The 17,303-nt window shown below is 44.1% G+C and overlaps 1 protein-coding gene and 1 long non-coding RNA gene across 3 annotated transcripts; one reads left to right on the top strand and one right to left on the bottom strand.

Annotated features, from left to right (window-relative positions):
- Positions 1–1,009: 1,009 nt before the first annotated feature.
- Positions 1,010–4,619, bottom strand: FADD (Fas associated via death domain). Its single transcript, XM_062621906.1, has 2 exons — positions 4,296–4,619; positions 1,010–3,853 (listed from the first exon to the last, which is right to left on the bottom strand). The coding sequence occupies exons 1-2, from the start codon at positions 4,594–4,596 to the stop codon at positions 3,495–3,497; spliced, it is 660 nt and encodes a 219-aa protein (XP_062477890.1). The 5' UTR covers positions 4,597–4,619; the 3' UTR covers positions 1,010–3,494.
- Positions 4,620–7,007: 2,388 nt separating this feature from the next.
- LOC134165289 (uncharacterized) lies at positions 7,008–11,941 on the top strand. 2 transcript variants are annotated; one of them, XR_009965465.1, is made up of 3 exons: positions 7,008–8,143; positions 10,857–11,099; positions 11,627–11,941. It is a non-coding gene; the product is annotated as an uncharacterized LOC134165289 (long non-coding RNA). The 2 variants fall into 2 exon arrangements; XR_009965464.1 differs by lacking the exon at positions 7,008–8,143 and having other exon boundaries at positions 10,241–11,099.
- Positions 11,942–17,303: the final 5,362 nt, after the last annotated feature.

Genomic DNA, 17,303 nt, shown 5'->3' with positions numbered 1-17,303 from the left:
ATATGGTATCTATAATTGGTATCTGAAAAAATCATAGGAAATGGGAAGCAAGTACTGAAGGGGAGTATGAAGCAACATGGAAAAGCAATCCTCCTAAAGGGAATTCTCCCGAGATGCCACTTTTTACTCTCAACATGATTTGATGGCTGTTTTCTCTCCAGGCTGTAAGGAAACAAGACTCTCAAGAGACTAAAAGGAAAAGGGTTTAGTAATTCCTCCCAGGCAGATCCTCCTGCAGAGTATCATAGAGGATTTGATAAAATGGGTAATTAAGTTACTCATCTCACGGACTCAAAGCTTTTAAGTACACGCTATCGCTTCAGTGCCTGCATATCCTTCACGAGACACCAAAGCCTCTATCAATTTAACTTCTTAACACATCCTCTAAAAGCCTGGACAGGTTTAGAATAAGCTATAAACTGGTTTTAATTAATTATACACCAAATACAACAGCCTTGCCACAGAACGCCTAGCAGAGGAAAAAGAAGGAAAGAATCACAAGGCACTTACTCACAGAACTCCTATCTCCCATACACACACTCCGCTGTGACTCAGTTTGAAGCTCCTGAGGGCTGGCAGAGATTTGTTTTCTTTCTCAGTTCCGAGACTGACTGCACTCAAATGCTGCTCCTGCCAGGAAAACTACAGCCTTTCTAGCACTTTTGAGTAGTGAGGCCCAAAGAAGCCCTAAAGGCTCCATCCCTGGCAGTGCTCAAGGCCAGAGCCTTAGGTGACATGGTCTAGCGTGAGGTGTCCCTGCCCATTGCAGGGGGTTGGAACTGGATGAGCTTAAGGTCCCTTCCAACCCAAACCTTCTCTGATTCTATGACTTCTGAGACATCCAATGACAACGCTGTTTGCCTTTTCTTTCCCCCCCCACCTATGTTCCAAGAACATTGGTCACATAACCCATTTAGCATCACTCCTTGCTTTAAAAGTGTCCTTCACCTTCTCCCAATTAGGGATCTCATAACAGACAGCAACCCCATAATATAATGAACCAGTCCAATTTATTTTGGTTTTAAGGAAGTATTTTTAATGAAATGTGCACAAAGTGAGACAATAGAAAACTTGGAATTAAAAGTTGTAAAAATAACTTTTGAGTCCAAAAAGCTTCATTGGAAAATAAAAGCTCACTCCCTGGATCACAACACATCTCCTTACAAATTGAGCCCTTTTCCCTTACCCCTCCCTCCCAATGAAAAATTTTTGTTCCATTCATTCCATTTGATCTTTTCCCCACATAATTAAGTTTTTAATCTCTAATAAAAACAGTTTAATTGGCCCTGAGGTACTGCATGGATTGATGCAGTCTAGATCATGGCTTTCACACACAGCAGAACATCCACGGTGTACAACTCCTTAAAGAAACGAGGGATTTTATCTTATGAAACAGAGTATTTCTTGCAGCTGACAAGCACTTGGATACAACTAACAAGTTATCCTTACCGATTCCTACGGTATCTTGGTTATATGCAGCAGGCAGGATACTTCTGTTCATATTCCAGATAAATCTACCTTCTGAGAACCAAAAGACTTAGTACAAGTGGGTAAGAAAAACATGTTGCTGCTCAGATTGAGCTCAGAACTGCTGCACAGCTGTCTCACCACAAACATAACTCATCCTGCTAACTTCACTTCTCCTCCACTCTGCTCACACAGACTGCTTAGACGCATAAAGCAAAAAAGGATGAAGTAGTATTTTTCTTTAAATGCTATAGAATGAAGACTGTACCTATTAAATAAAACCCTCCAGAACATCTGAGGTGGTCATTCAGCTGAAGTGCAGACTGGATCTCCTACTGCAAGTCTGAAGCTGGCAACTGACACAACTGTTGGAGCAAGTACTTAAGAGGTCTGTACCTGCCTAAAAGGCAGACAAATGGGAACTTCTGTATTTACCCATCGCTTCTTTGCATGCATACAATCACTGATATTTAATATACAATGATTAGAAAAACACTTGTGAGTATCAGTTAAGGCAAAAACTTACTGAAATGATAAGTTCACATTACAGCACCTTCCGTTAACTGTGATCAAGTTTTCAGGTGTGATTGTGAAAACCAGAGGCAAAAACTTGAAAGTTATCAATGTCACAGCGTTTATGCAGAGCAGTGGTATGTTACACACTGACACCTGGCTTTCACAGTAAAGGCACCATGTATAACTGAAAGGGGCTCAAAGTCACAGGAAAAAAGGAGCCTCTCCTCTCCCAGTATCTGTGAAGATGTCTGCAGTAACAAACAATCCTACTCATTCCAACATAACGATTTCAGAGGACTTTCACCCCTCACATACAGAACAGTTCTCTACAGCCCTGCATGTCTTGAAGCTTGTGCAACTTTTCCACCCTTAGCTTAGGCATGAAGGCCATTTCTGAAGTCTGTTCCACATTAAAGCTGAATCTGGTCTCGTTCATACCCTCTTTGCTCTGCAAGTTGCTCACAACCACTTCCAAAAGGTGTTAAGGCACAGGAATGAACTAAACAACTGCAGAGGACTTGGAAGAGTTGTTGGATCTAGAGTAACTTCTGAAGACAACAACCTGCGGTGCAAAGCAAAAGCAGCTGATCTTCAAGGGATACCACTAAAGAAAAGTCCATATTATGTATCTGCTCTCAGGAGGCTTTCACACCCCTTCGCTAAACCCAGTTTGTTTTCTAGGCTGTTACAGTACAGTTTTGTTACTATGAGCAGAGATAACTGCAGATGCGTATGAGGTAAGCTGCAACTTCCAGCAGACATGACTGGGATACAGACATCTGTGATGCAGGTTCTGAGAGGATTCCTAGGAAAGAATCTTGCACTGACGGCAGTAAAGAGAGGCTGATGTAAAGATCTGTGACACACACGCAGTTTCTTTCACAGCTTCAGGAGAACATCGCCTTCAGGAGGAAGGCAGGCACTCGATGCAGACATTTTGATTTCAATTAGTTAATTTTCAACAATTTCCTGCCAATAAAAAGCCACCACAATAGTTCCTACCCTCCTCACACTGCAGTTGTGGAGCCAGAGGTTACAGTCATCTTCATATCCTTTTACAAAGAGAAAGTGTATTTGACAAATTATGGAAGACAGTATCTTATGCTACTTACAGAGAAAACCCAGTACAGAGCTAAGCTATTCTTTCCCCCTTTCATATTACAATTAAAATAGGCCACCAAAAAAAACAGCCTCCCCATGAAATTTTAACTACAGCTGCTGCAGAAGTGTCCCATGGATGCATTTTCAGAGCAGACACATCTGACAATTACCAGCAGTAAAGCAGATCTTGTTTTCAGGTGAGTGGTAGAAGGAAAGTGTGAGAATTCCTACAACACACAGAATTCGGGTCTTGTGCAAGTTCAAATCTCTTAAAGAAAGCATAAAACTACAAAGCATTACCTCAAAGTTATTTGGTTTTACGTTAATCTTCATCTGACCACAAATCAACATATTAAGGCATGTAAGTTAATAGCAGAAAAAGTAACTGAGCCACCAATACTGAGTTTGGTTCAGAAGAGTGGAAGGCACTTGGTACTTCTCTCCTCCTCGCTGGGGGATGTGGGATTGTTTTGATGTTGATGTAAGCTGGTTCCAGCATCCAATTGTGAGAGCTTCTGTTCAACTATGTCTGCCACCAAATTCTTATGGCAGCCCCGAAGGGCTTTCAGTAAGTCAGCCACCTTTGCATCTTTTCCCTTCCCTTTCTGCCACGCTCGCAGGGACTGAAACAACTGTTCATACAAGCTAAATGGATACTCTGCCACTATTCTTTCCATTTTCACTTCAGAAAGGCCCAGTTTTCGTGCCAGCATCTTCCAGTCTCTCCCGATATTTTCACATATGACTTCAAAAGCTGCGTTCTGAAGACCTGAAAATAGCAGAAATGTGTTTAGCGATGGCTTTACTGAGAAATAAAATACAACGTTTAAAAGTTGGTTGAAGGTGGTTTTTGTTAGCAGAAAACTACTACTCTTGTTGTCTCACACCAAGTTCTGGAAACCCACTGGATATACCCGGAATCCCAGGTACACAGCACGAACTGCAATGTACTGTTGTATGATGCAGGTATCCCTTATTGCAAGCGATCATTTGATAAGAAAGGAAAGAAATTTCCACCCCAGAAAGCAGTTTGCAGCATCTGCTGCCCTCAAGGCGCATTTCCAGGGTACAAGACGCTCCCTTGTACCAGCAGAAGCACCCTCAGCAGCGGGCTCAGCTACAGCCGCGTTCTGTATTGCCCCTAAACACCCCATAACGGGGTTGCCGGGGGGGGGGGGGGGGGGGGATTAAAAACTAATAAATCCACCTACGTTTTTCATGCGCATCTGGTTGATTATCAGAAGCACTAACTTCTCCTTGCTCCACGAACTGCTTTAGTTCTGCGACCAAGTCATGTCTGTTAATAGTCTTAAACAAGCCTTCAAGCAACGCCGTCTGGTCGCTTGTGATCAGCTGCTGCTCGAGGAGGATGCTGAAGAGCTCCCCCGCGCTCTGGGCAGCCTCAAGCTTCCTTTTCCCGATCTTCTCCCTCAGGAGGAACTTGAGGGAAGAGAGCTCATCTGCCGACAGCCTCGAGGAGAAAGAGTGCAGCAGTATCAGAAACGGATCCATCGCGCCGAGGCCTGCGCCGCAACCACCACGGAAACGCGTTCCTGTTATCACACAGCGGATTCTCGGGAGGCCGGGGAGCGCGGTCCCGAACCGGCACAGACCGAACCCGAGGCGGGCCGGAGCCGGCAGCGCCGCAATGGCGGACCACCGACCCTGACCCTCAGCCCGCGCCTGCTCTTCTCGGAAGTGACGTAACGCCGGCGGCGGGTTCCCGGCACGCCACAAAATGGCGGCCGCGCCTCTGGGCTGTGGTAGAGCTGGACTCTGCCCTTACTGAGGGTGAGCTCAGGGATAGCGCGGAGCGGAAAAAGGCTTCGGAGGCGAACGGGCTTGTTTTGTGATGGGGGATACGGAACCGTGTGTCAGGGCGGAGCTCGGGCGGTCTCCTGCCGCAGGAGGAGCAGGGTCGGGTCCTGCCACCTGAACCAGGCCGGACCTTACGGTGGGGGAACTGCAGGTTTCCCCATTAATGGAGGATTGTTGGATTCTTGTGAACACCCACACCTACAAGGGTTACTTTTACAAAAGGAGAACAGTATAAGGATGAAAGCACTTGCTCACTGAAGAGCAAGAAAGGTCATAGCAGAGCTCTGCTCCCAGAGAGGCACAGTCCCCATGGAGTCTCCCCAGGACAGCTGTATCCGCCCTCCCTTACCAGCCTCGGCTGCCCCCGAGGACTCCACCTTTCCCTGAAAACACAGGGCTGCAGCCTGGTCGTTGTTCCTTACGGAGATTGGTTGTGACATACACTAACTCCTGACCTTTAAAAGGGAGGAAACGGGTCAAATCTGAAGTGCCTGGATTCCAAGGGCAATTTTTATACAAGGTGAAGGGTGAACTTCTCATAAATGGGAAAGTTCAGGTTCGTGCCATTGTTTTGTAGGTCCCCAAAGCTCAGGCAAACACACGATGTTATTTCTCTGCATCACATGTAGGTAGTGCAGAGATCTCTCTGTTCCTGGTGACCACTGGCACATTGATTCCCCAAACTATCCCAGTGCCAATAGTTTCCAGTGCATCCTTTAACTTAACTGCCACATACAAATATACCCATGGTCCTTGTCATAAACAGATTGCAGTGTCAGGCACACAAGTTTAAGTGTTATCTTCCACATCTCCTTTTCCAGCCTCACATTCCAAGTGAGGAACAACTCCTACTCCCAAAACACTTCTTAACTCCCATAGGCACAAGACCAAGGGAGCCAATGTATGGAGCTGGCTATGCTCATGGAGTCCATCTCTGCATCCTCAGCAGTGGGCATGAAGTAAGAAAATGTGTATTTCATATAGAATACAAGATTTGTTTCCCATATATTCCTCCCAGGTTATATGAACATTGGGCTGCAACATCTCCTCCAAGTATGCATTCCCTTAAAATCATTTCCTTTGCTATGATAAACATTAGCAATATTTTCTTTGATTTTTAACTGGATAATCCTAAAATTCACAATAAATTTGGGGCTTCCAGCAGCCTCCCCCCCCCCCCCTGTTGCTTATGCAGGAAAGGCAACAGGGGGTACCTAATGCCAACCTTGAAAAGCAGCCAACATACTTATTACTCTCAGTCTCTCAGGTAAAATATTAAACCTGTTTAGAAGAGAGATCTTTTTTAGTCCCTAAATGCTGCAAATTAGAATCATAGAATAGTTAGGGTTGGAAAGGACCTTCAGATCATCCAGTTCCAACCCCCCTGCCATGGGCAGGGACACCTCACACTAAATCATGCCACCCAAGGCTCTGTCCAACCCGGTCTTGAACACCACCAGGGATGGAGCATTCACAACTTCCCTGGGCAACCCATTCCAGTGCCTCACCAACCTTACAGGAAAGAACTTCTTCCTTATATCCAATCTAAACTTCCCCTGTTTAAGTTTTAACCCGTTACCCCTTGTCCTGTCACTACAGTCCCTAATGAAGAGTCCCTCCCCAGCATCCCTATAGGCCCCCTTCAGATACTGGAAGGCTGCTATGAGGTCTCCACGCAGCCTTCTCTTCTCCAGGCTGAACAGCCCCAACTTCCTCAGCCTGTCTTCATACAGGAGGTGCTCCAGTCCCTGATCATCCTTGTGGCCTCCTCTGGACTTGTTCCAACAGTTCCATGTCCTTTTCATGTTGAGGACACCAGAACTGCACACAATACTTTAAGTGAGGAAATTAACCTATTGCAGGGTCTCATGGTAAAATAAATAGTGAAAGGAATTAGCATGTATGTATACATAATATATATATATATACATAAGAATGTATGCTGGGGTGAGATGTGCCTGTTTTAAGAGATGTATTTTCTCTCTGCAGCTCTGAATATACTTTAAGCTGAGGGAAAGAACATTAATTGCAAGGGTAGTGTGAGGGAAAGAACATTAATTGCAAGGGTAGTGTGATGCCAAGGAGAATTTGCAGTGTGGGGCTTAATTTATAAAGCAGACGTAAGCCTTAGTAATGATCTAAGAAGTATAAAATCCAGTTGAATAAAATCTCATTTACATTTTGCCAAGGAAGGTGACTGTACAAAACAGGAGGAGCCAAATCACATTGCTCATAGTTGTGCCTGGTGATGGCAGCCACCCAACTCAGAGACAAGGAAGTCTAATCAGTGCCATTTATAGCTTTATTCTCTATCCCTTGAGATGCAGTTGAAAGCAACACCGAGATTTTAATAGGTTCATATGAACTTAGCAGCCAGATTCAGCACTGAAGTACGAGGAGGTGTGAAAGCAATTCCACACAAGTGTAATTTAAAGGTGTCTAAATTAGTAACAAAAATAGAAGTAAAAGATAAGGATCATCATTTTATTAAGATTTAAGTCATTGCTTAAATGCTTTTAAACTCAATCCTAATGTGTGGCCTAGTGATTTAGTAGCCCCGTTTATTATGTGGGAATCTGACCCGTTAATGCTACTTTGACCCGTTCACAGATGAAGGTACTCTAGCAATGTGCTTTCCTCCAGTTATTTCCTTTGAAAGCAGTTCATGGGGCTTTAGGAAAGAAGGCATTTGCCAAGGTCAGCAGATCCTAACTGCTCCACAACAGAATAAAACTTAATAGAAATGATTTATTAGAGCAGCTCAGATTTCAGTGGAGGTTTCCTAGAAAAATGAAGTGTTATGAATGATCCAGCTCCTATCCAAAGAATTTGGAGGTTTCTTGAGGTGAGATTCCTTACAAAATACTGCAGAGGGAGCTCGAAGCCTGGGAGTGTTTCAGACTGAGCTCTTTGACTTCATGGTGGAGTAGCAGGGTAAAGAGAGCAAATATTGATTCATTTCTGTGGAGCTTTTGGTGGTGTGACCAGGACATTCAGTCCACAAACACCCACTTAGAGACTGGGGACATGGAATGGTGAAGCCCGTGGCTGCCCTTGGCAGGGCCTGTGCACTGTCACGTTGCATGAATAAACATGGCATGGGTGGCAGGTTGCTTGGGAGGGTTCATGGCTTATTAAACAGCTGCTTTAAAAAGCTGTATATTAACCATGTGCCCTGAGAAGTCAACGTTTTGGTACAATGCATGCAGCTGTACACAGGTGTGAACCACGGGTGACCAAGGTAAGTTTGCGTGGAAACTCTGAAAGATGCTTTGTGTTTTCCAGCTGAGGGAGCCCACATTTCTGGCTGGCCCTTCTTTGCTCTGCTGCGGGGCTGTGGAGATGTCTGATGGTTCTAATCCCTCCGGTGTAGTCTGATTTGCTGTTAGTGCTCATTAGCAAGTATACAAGTTGCTAAGTTCACTTTAGCATGTGAGGCAGCTATTCTGAGCAATTTCCTCCTGAAGATAAACCTATGAACAATATGATACAGAAATGCCCAATCTCATGCTGACTTATACCAAGGCATGTCCTCACACTTGTCTTCTGCTGTACCATACAGAGATACCAGTGTGGGTCTGAAGGCAAAATATCTCTTCAGGGTGAGGAAAAGCCATGGGACTTAAGTAATTTGTGAATCCAACACTTGCTTCAGCCCATTGACTCTCAAACCCATAGTGGGCACCCATCATGCAGTGGTGGGCTCTCTGACTGGCTGAGAATGAAGCAACCAAAGTTAAGATAGAACTGGAAGGTGCTATTCATCCAGGGAAATAATCTAGCAGTTCTGATTGCCAGGCTTGAAAGCTAATACTAATCAGTTTCTGAAGAGTGTATAGATTTGTTCTTTGTTTTCCTGAGTTGCTGTATTGCTAGTTCCCAAGCCCAGTAAACACATGAAAAGGTACATACTTACCACATTAAGATTTATTTTCTTGGATATAAAATAAATGGAAGTGGTTTTCTGCAGTCTCCTTCTTTGCATTGGAAAATGCAACACTCAGAGCAGCTATCAAGAACGGTTAAGATAACTTAAAATTAATTATTTTGCAGGAAATGGATCTTTTTTGCACTAGTTTACATCATTTGGAAGTACAAGCATGCAAAGTTCTGTAAGTTCTATATTTGGAAGTAGAAGCCTGCAAATAGTTCTGTACCACAGGACTTCATCTTCCTTCCCTTTCCTTACTGAGCACAGCAGCACTCAGTTGCCTGCTACACAGTATTGCTACACAGAGTGGCAGTGATTATTTTGTTGTGTCTGTGAATATTCCAGCTCTAATCTCTTCTGCATTAACAGACTCTGCTTTGGACCTGGTTGTTGTCACCAAAGAGAGGTGAAAAATGTAACCTTTCCCCAGCCACGCCTCTGCATCCAACCTGCAGAATGGCCTCTTCTCAGACCAGAATATATCTTGGCCTCTAAAAGTCTCCCAGAGTTACTAAAATTTCACTTTAATAAATAGAAATGAATGAGTCTGGCCACACTTGCTTGATTTCTGGGTTAAACAGCTCACTACAGTGACTGGAGATAATGCAAGCTCAGAAAGGGGGAATACATTTCCTTAAAACAAGTATTACCTTACAGACCTGTGCTTGGCAGTAGAATTACTCATTAGAGGAAAGATCAGTGGGTTTTTGTTCTTCCCCTCAGGAATGTGCCAATACAATATATTCTGGCTGGGTTATTACCTCACCGTCACTGAAGCTGGAAAGTGTAAGGGTTTTTCCAGATCTAAAAGAGAGGGAGTGCCTTCTCTGCTCAAACACAGCTCAGTTATTATCCTGAGCGCTCATTTCCTTTTAAAACATGAATAGTTTTATGCAACCAGTAAGTGACAGAAGGTATGAGTAGGTTAGTTACTCATAGGGGTTTTAGATATAATAAATAAGAAAGCATGTCTGGTTTTGTCATTGCCCTCTCTTGATTCCTGGGGAGGGAAGTATTGTTTTCTGCTCTCTAAAGAGACACTTTAATTTGAGCTAGTCCACAGTTCTGTAGACAGAAGCAGTTACAAGTTAGTCTTAAGCTGCGATGTATGTGGAGTTTATTTTCATACATAAACATAATGGACACCTATTGCATTTGTTCCCAGAGATGAAAAGTCTAAGGAGGAGCCTGACTTAGTGAGAGAAGAATGGATTAATATAATACAATATATACATTACAATAATACAACATAGACAATAGAAGTAACGAAGTTGCACACACCACAGCTTTGTCTGTCTGCCCTCAAAAAATCACATACTACTTTTTTTTTTGAGAAGCTCTTGTTTAGAGATACAACTGACATTAAATGATGTGTAACCACAGAGCAGACCCATGCTCACCCTCTCGTCCCTCAGATCTACATACAAGCACACGGGTTTGCTGTTATTCACCAGTTCTGGAGTGAGGCTTTTCAAAGCAAAAGTAGCCTATATTACATCTTTGCCAAGTACCTGAACCTGAAAGTGATTAACTGTCATTTCTTATCCACAAGAAGACCCTGAGATGATTACCAGCTTAGCTCTACAGCTCTCTGGTCAGAGCTGAAAGACAAGCATTGTAGAGAGGCAGAGAAATTTGGCTTCAGAAGTAAAGTTCAAAAAGACAAAAGTGCAGGGGTTTAGTAGAATTTCAGAGCTGACTCTCAGTTTTACTTCTGTCTTTGAAGCCAGGAAGAAGACATAACTGAAATTCACATTAATTTACTCTCAGGATTTTCACTGTTCCTTCCCTGTTCTTAAGTCCCTCCAACTCCTAATGGTGCCTGAGTGGAGTAAAATACCTCAATAGCTCTAGGAGTGTGGCCTGGAACCCAGCAGACTTCAGAGCCATTTTGTTACGTACCCTGTTTCTTGCTCACCTGAGAGGTTGTGCAGGAAACCTGGAGTAGTGCAGCCTGCTAAGATTTATTACTTTCCTACTTGATGGTTAATTACTTGCAATTACCTACCTTCTTTACCTGCAGATGTATCTGAAGATTAATACATTAAGAAATGTGATCTGCTCATCTAATTACACGCTCCTAGCAGGACAGATGGGAATTCCATGCTTGTGAGCACTGTGCCACAGTGACACAATGCTGCTGTCTCAGTTTAAAGCATCAGTTTAAGATCAGCTTGCACATCACCTTTGGGGCTTGAGAGACTTACCTACTACAGAAGCAAAGGCCTGGTACCAACTGGGACTCAACTGCAATGTTGGAAGCTGTGTGAGAGCTTATAAATTTTTCTGATCAATGTTAAAAATAAGTGTGTCCCTAGAAGAATCATTTATTTTTGATTGCCAAAGATCATGGTATTATTTGAAATTCATAGAATCACAGAATCCCAGACTGGTTTGGGTTGGAAAGGACCTTAAAGCTCATACAGCTCCAACCCCCTGTCATGGGCAGGGATGCCTTCCACTAGAGCAGGATGCTCCAAACCCTGTCCAATCTGGTCTTGAGCACTGCCAGGGATGGGGCAGCCACAGCTTCTTTGGGCACCCTGTACCAGTGCCTCAGCACACTCACAAGGAAGAACTTCCTTATATATGATCTAAATCTCCCCACTGACAGTTTAAAGCCATTTCCCCTTGTCCTATCACTTACATGCCCTTGTAAAATCCCTCCCCAGATTTCTTGTAGGTCCTTTTAAATTCAGCACAACAGTGGGAGAGGCGTAGTCATGAAGCACTCACTGATGCCAGAGAAGGACTTCTCTTTCTTACTCTGTTTTCAATCATTTCCTTGCACAGGACCAAAGCCTTCCAGCTTCCATCTAAACGTAAGGCCAACAGTACTGCACTGCTCAGGAGGATGAAGTGGCACATCACTACAAGAACGTGAGCAGAGGCTACCTGATGATAGCCTCGCCTCAGGAAGTGATTCTCTCTCCAGAAAAGCAACTTCTGTGGCTGATCTGCCAGCTAACTTGGATCTGAGACCATCAGTCAAAAGCCTTTACTTCCTCCCTTCCCTATTTGCAACTTTTCCCTAGCCTCCATCTGTATATTTCAGCTGGAGAAGACAGACACTCTTTTCATTTAGAAGTAAAAATTGGGAATAACCTTTTCTTCTGCTCTAAGGAGGATTCCTTAACCACCTGCATTTCATTCTTGTTTTGGAAAGCAGGCTTCGTTATGCTTTTGAGTTTGTTCAGCACAAGCACTCTGCTAAATATTTTGTGGTTTGATTCTTTTTCTCATGAGCATCCAGATGGATCCATTTTCCATTTTGGCCTGGATTTTCTCACACAGGTGGCACTAAGCAAGATGAAAGCCATGACCTCAAAACCTTCAAGATTGTGTAACAAAGTTCATGTGGCCGTGTCGTGCCTTTGATTTTCTGAGTCTTTTACCTTGTGGAAACTAGCACAACAGCGTGCACAACCCTTCACTGCTCACACAGCCTATCTGAGTCAATACATTGTGGCTTTACCTGACAGTCTGTGTTATAAAAGTACTGTACAGTGTAATAAATTTCCATTGTAAGTTATCAATAAGCAGTGCTTAGTCTCATGCAAAGTGTGATGCTGAATGGCTCCTAAATAAACATTGCTGTATTTGTAGACACCATTTGCAATTCACATCTGATTTACTTTCTAATTGAACAGTGCTTACAGAAGTACCAATAATGAAATGCATGTAAAATCATCTAGTACAAATACCCAGAGTGATACATGTCTTCGCATTCCCCACTTACATCCAGAGCATTTAGGAAATCCTGATCCTTCAGCAGCTTTCTTCATACTGTATTCAGTTGAGGGATGGGGGAGTGAAACAACAACATTAATAAAATCATAGAATCATAGAATAGTTAGTGTTGGAAAGGTCCGTAAGATCATCAAGTGGGAACTTGTGAAATTATTTTAGTAAATTTTAAAATAAAATTCAGGATTAAATTAATTTCTAATATAGAAAATACCTCCTTCAATGTCACATACACCTGCCAGAAACCCACTCTTCAATCATTTGTTCAGAACTTATCCTGCTGATACTGCACACAACACGTAGGATAAAACTGCCGCTTTCATTTTAGGATCAGGAACTTAGGAAGTTGAAAGATGTGACTTTGCTGGGATTTGAATGTGCTCTGTAGCAGCTAAATCATCCCCAAGTCCTGGGCATGGCAATGGTAGAAGTTCTATGGAACTTGATTATTTTTTTATACTAACCACAAAGTGCAAGTGTTAATTATTATAAAGGTTTATATCTACTAAGTGTAAGTATCTTTTCTGATTTGCAGTTCATATATGAAATGAATACACTGAACAGACAGAACAAGGCAAACAGAAAGTGTTTGGACACACTGTTTGAATAAAGTCTGCCACTGATGCAAGCCAAGACAAATCATCACATCCCTTTCCATTGAGTGGTAAAATGGGGTGATACTTACCCACCTTCTAAGGCATTGCAGCGGTAATTGTTCTGTGACTAGGAGGCTTAATTATTTGAACCACTCTGAGATGGAAGGTGCTCTGAAAGTCTGAAATGTAATCATTAATAATAAGAATGAAAACACAGAAAGAATAATTCCCAGTAGATTAACACAGAACCACAGATCAGTTCCAACCTTGTGGGTTGTTAACATAGCATTTCTTCCCAAGGGCTGCAGTAGGATCTTCTCCCCTTCATTCCTTTCAGCCACAGCTAGCTTCAGATTGCCTTTTGAATATTTAACAACTGCTTGGGACATTTTACTTATGGTAATTCCACATCATGCATCCCTGGGCTTCTAAATTCAGCACCAGGTTTTAGAACAAACAAAGCCAGTTGAATCCTTTGTGTGCAGATCACACAACCTTCCCTTGGCGTTTCCTGAAGGTCAACTGAAAACTCCAGAGGAGGTTTTGTTATTTTTCACACCCTTCTTTCCACCCACCATCAAATCAAGCAAAACTTCTCTTAATCATTATCAGGAAGACAAAAAGTTACAGTGTGGAGCAGTGGGCCAGGATTTCACACTCCATTTGCAGGGTAACTCTGAGGGCTGCAGATGTGCTGTTTGCTTTTAGCAGGCATCTCTGCAGCCATCACTACAATGCATGGGCAGCTTAGCTATTTATGACAGCTTGTCTCAAGGTGACTACATGAACATTAGGATGTCCATGGCAATCTGCAAATTGACCCATCCGTGTGGCATTTGACATGGAAAGAGCTTAATAATGCTGTAACTGAGAACAGAATCCAGCTTTATTTAGCACTGGTCAAAATTTCTTCATTGTAAATGTGTGTGCCAGGTGTGGGTGGTCCAACATCTCCAGAGTCTCTACCTGCACCACAGGATTTCTGTTCTCATTACAGAACTAAAACTAATCTGAGGTTTCTGAAGCATCAGTGTTCAACTGCTATCCCTGTACAGGAATCGTTGCGCTCCAGCTGAGCTTAGGCTTCCTCTTTCACAAATAACTGTGAGCCAGCAGCCTGTTTTCTCACCTTCTGCTCCACCTTCCTTCTGCTAATCTGTGTAATGTACAGTAGGAAATCCAAAATGAGGGGGCAATGCTAGAAACAGACTAACAAAGGGAAGTTCTGTGGAGGCTTTGAGAGTAAGCACCAGGAAACTGGGCAAGTAACAAATGCTACGAGGTTCTGTGTCTAGGAGGAAGGAACGTGGCTGGGATGCACTGGATACCTCAGCTCCGGAGCCTGATTCACTCTAAAATGCCTGAGAGAATTTGCAGTTGCACAGCAGCTGTGATGCTCCCCTGCCAGATGTCCCAGAGCACAGCCCTCACTCTGTCACTGTGTACATGCTGCTGTGCTATCCCGTTGTCTACCATAAGAGGGTTTCTGTCGCATGTGGGAGCTGCATACCTGGAGTATCTTCTGGGTAAGGAGCTGTTGGAGAGAGCCACTCAGAAATGATTTACCAGGTGCCTGCTTGATTTCAGGCCTAGCATGTGAATATTTTGTTTTGGTTGGTTCGTTGTGGGTTTTTTTGCCTAGCTGCTGGAAAAAATCCTCTTATAAAAGAGAATGGAGCTTATTCAGCTTTGTGAAAATCCATTGACTCATGTTAGAGATAGATTTGCCTCTCAGGACTCACAAGAAAGCAATCAGAGCATTTTGGTATGAAAAGAATTGTACCTGCTCCTAAAATCTTTCCTGGGGTAGAGCTTATTCTTCTTCTCACCCACACAACCAGCAAGCTCTGCCAGCTGGTACAGAGTAGGAAGCAGAACAATAGCTGTGCATCTTCTCCCTCTCACCTTGCTTTTCTCCATCACCATCCCACCTGACTGCATGGGAGCTGCCCTGCTGAGTGCTGCTCAGCCCTTCCCATGGTATATAGGAAGGAAACTCCTGTTCTTCCCCTGCTTTTTCTCTCAGGCCCAGTCACCCACCTGAACACCACCAGACTCAAGTTTGCCTTTAGACTGTGAGACCTTAGAGGTCCTCCCAGATGACATCAGTCTTAATGGCCTCCTATTGGCAGTCTCTGGGATCACCTTTTCCTGCCCACAAGCATTTACTGAGGTCAGGAAAACCACCCTGATATTTAAGAGTTGTTTGCAGAAGGAAAGGGGTGGGTAAAGACTGACACTGGGGGCTGAGTCTCTGTTGTATCAGGAGCTATTTGAAGAGTGCCGTTTGAAGGGTCAGACTAGATTTCGTGAGGGGCTTCAGGAGGGATCAACAGATCGACTTTATTTCATACAGTCCCAACTTGAGAGGCAGGATTCCTTCACCTGAAATTGTTCTTGACCTGTTTCTCAGCAGGACAAGTGGATTTTATGCAATCTGCCCCATCTTCTCTCCTTAAAACCCTTTATCTGACACCTCAAAATTGCAGCCTTTGAGGATTCATTATTTGACTTCTCTTTGATGCATCAGGATGCACACAGAAGCCTGATAGCTGCAAAAAGCCCCAAAGCAACAGGAATCCATCCATATACAATACTGAGTGTCAGAGAATCTTCACCCTTTCACCACAGCGGATATAACGAGGAAGTGAGTGTCCTATAACTATAAATGAGAACAACCCCCTGGCAACACCAGGTGCTAGCTGGCCTTCACTTGGATAAAGGAGTTTTTAGGTTGCATGCTCTGTTGCGTGCTGTGCTGATTCTCCTCACCGTTACAAACACCATCAAAGTCCCACTGCTGGTGCCAGAACAGCAAATGAAGGCGAGGAAAGAAGTGCTGTGACCCTGAGGCAGCACTCACCATGGCGGGGCAGGCTGAGGTGAGGAGAGCAGGGGCTGCGCAGCAGGCCAGAGGATGAGCCGACAGGCACCGCTCCCGTGAGGGATACGCGGACAGATGTGAAGGAGCATCCCAAGCGTAGCGCTTGACACGCAGGAGGGAGGGCGGAGAGCCCGTTGTAAGCTTGTAAAAGCCCCTCTCCAGACCGTTAATGGCGGCAGACACCGCTCCAGCACACCCCGACCCCTCACCTCAGGGCCGGCGCCTGGGCCCGCCGCAGGGACGCATCTGCGGGGGCAGAGCGCCGCCTGCTGGCGCGACGGGGAGCGGCGCCTGGGCAGAGGGAGCTGGGCAGCGGGGTCTGAGCTGCGGGGCCGGAGCTGCTTTTCCATGCACCTATTGCAGGGGCTGACGCTCCTGTGGGAAAGAATTAACATAATAAATAAAATAAAATAATAGAAATAATGAAATGAAACGAAACGAAACGAAACAAAACAAAACAAAACAAAATAATAAGACGGCCTTCCCAGAAGAGGAATTTTGCAAGTAACTGAGATCACACTAGAAGGAATCTGGGCGATACTGCACGTAGTTGAAGGCAGCCTTTAGATACTTATAACCACACAAGGTAGCTTTAATGTGTGCCAGTGAAAGGCTGCGCATCTCTGAACATTTGTATGCATTTACTGCATTCCCCAGTGATGTATAGAGATCTTTTTCTGAGAAACACAGAAATTCTTAAGGTGGATGAGGGATAATTGCTGTATCCATTTGTAACAATGGGCTCTGTTAGTGACTGGATTGGATAGAGTGAGAAACAGAACATTAGAAGGATTCAGGATCAATTGCTCCTCTGGCATAAAATGGACTCAATTTCAGACACTTTATTACCCCCTCGGTACTGAAGCAAGTACCCAGTGGACAATAAGGTACCTTCCAGGTTTGGTACCTGAGGGTTAAACAGCTGTTCCAGTGTGGAACTTTCATTGTGTCCTTACCTTCTGTCATAGAATCATAGAATGGTTTGGGTTGGAAGGGACCTTAAGATCATTCAGTTCCAACCCCTTGCCATGGGCAGGGACACCTCTCACTAAACCATGGCACCCAAGTCTCCATCCAGCCTGGCCTTGAACACCACCAGGGATGGAACATTCACAACTTCCCTGGGCAACCCATTCCAGTGCCTCACCACCCTAACAGGAAAGAACTTCTTCCTTATATCCAATCTAAACTTCCCCTGTTTGAGTTTGAACCCGTTACCCCTTGTCCTATCACTACAGTCCCT

This window comes from Pezoporus occidentalis, unplaced genomic scaffold, assembly GCF_034315485.1.
Source record: "Pezoporus occidentalis ecotype Australia unplaced genomic scaffold, CSIRO_AGI_Poc_V1 ctg236, whole genome shotgun sequence".
Classification (NCBI taxonomy): Eukaryota; Metazoa; Chordata; class Aves; order Psittaciformes; family Psittacidae; genus Pezoporus; species Pezoporus occidentalis.
The sequence above is the reverse complement of the archived record's forward strand: the minus strand, read 5'-3'. Positions and strand labels throughout refer to the sequence as shown.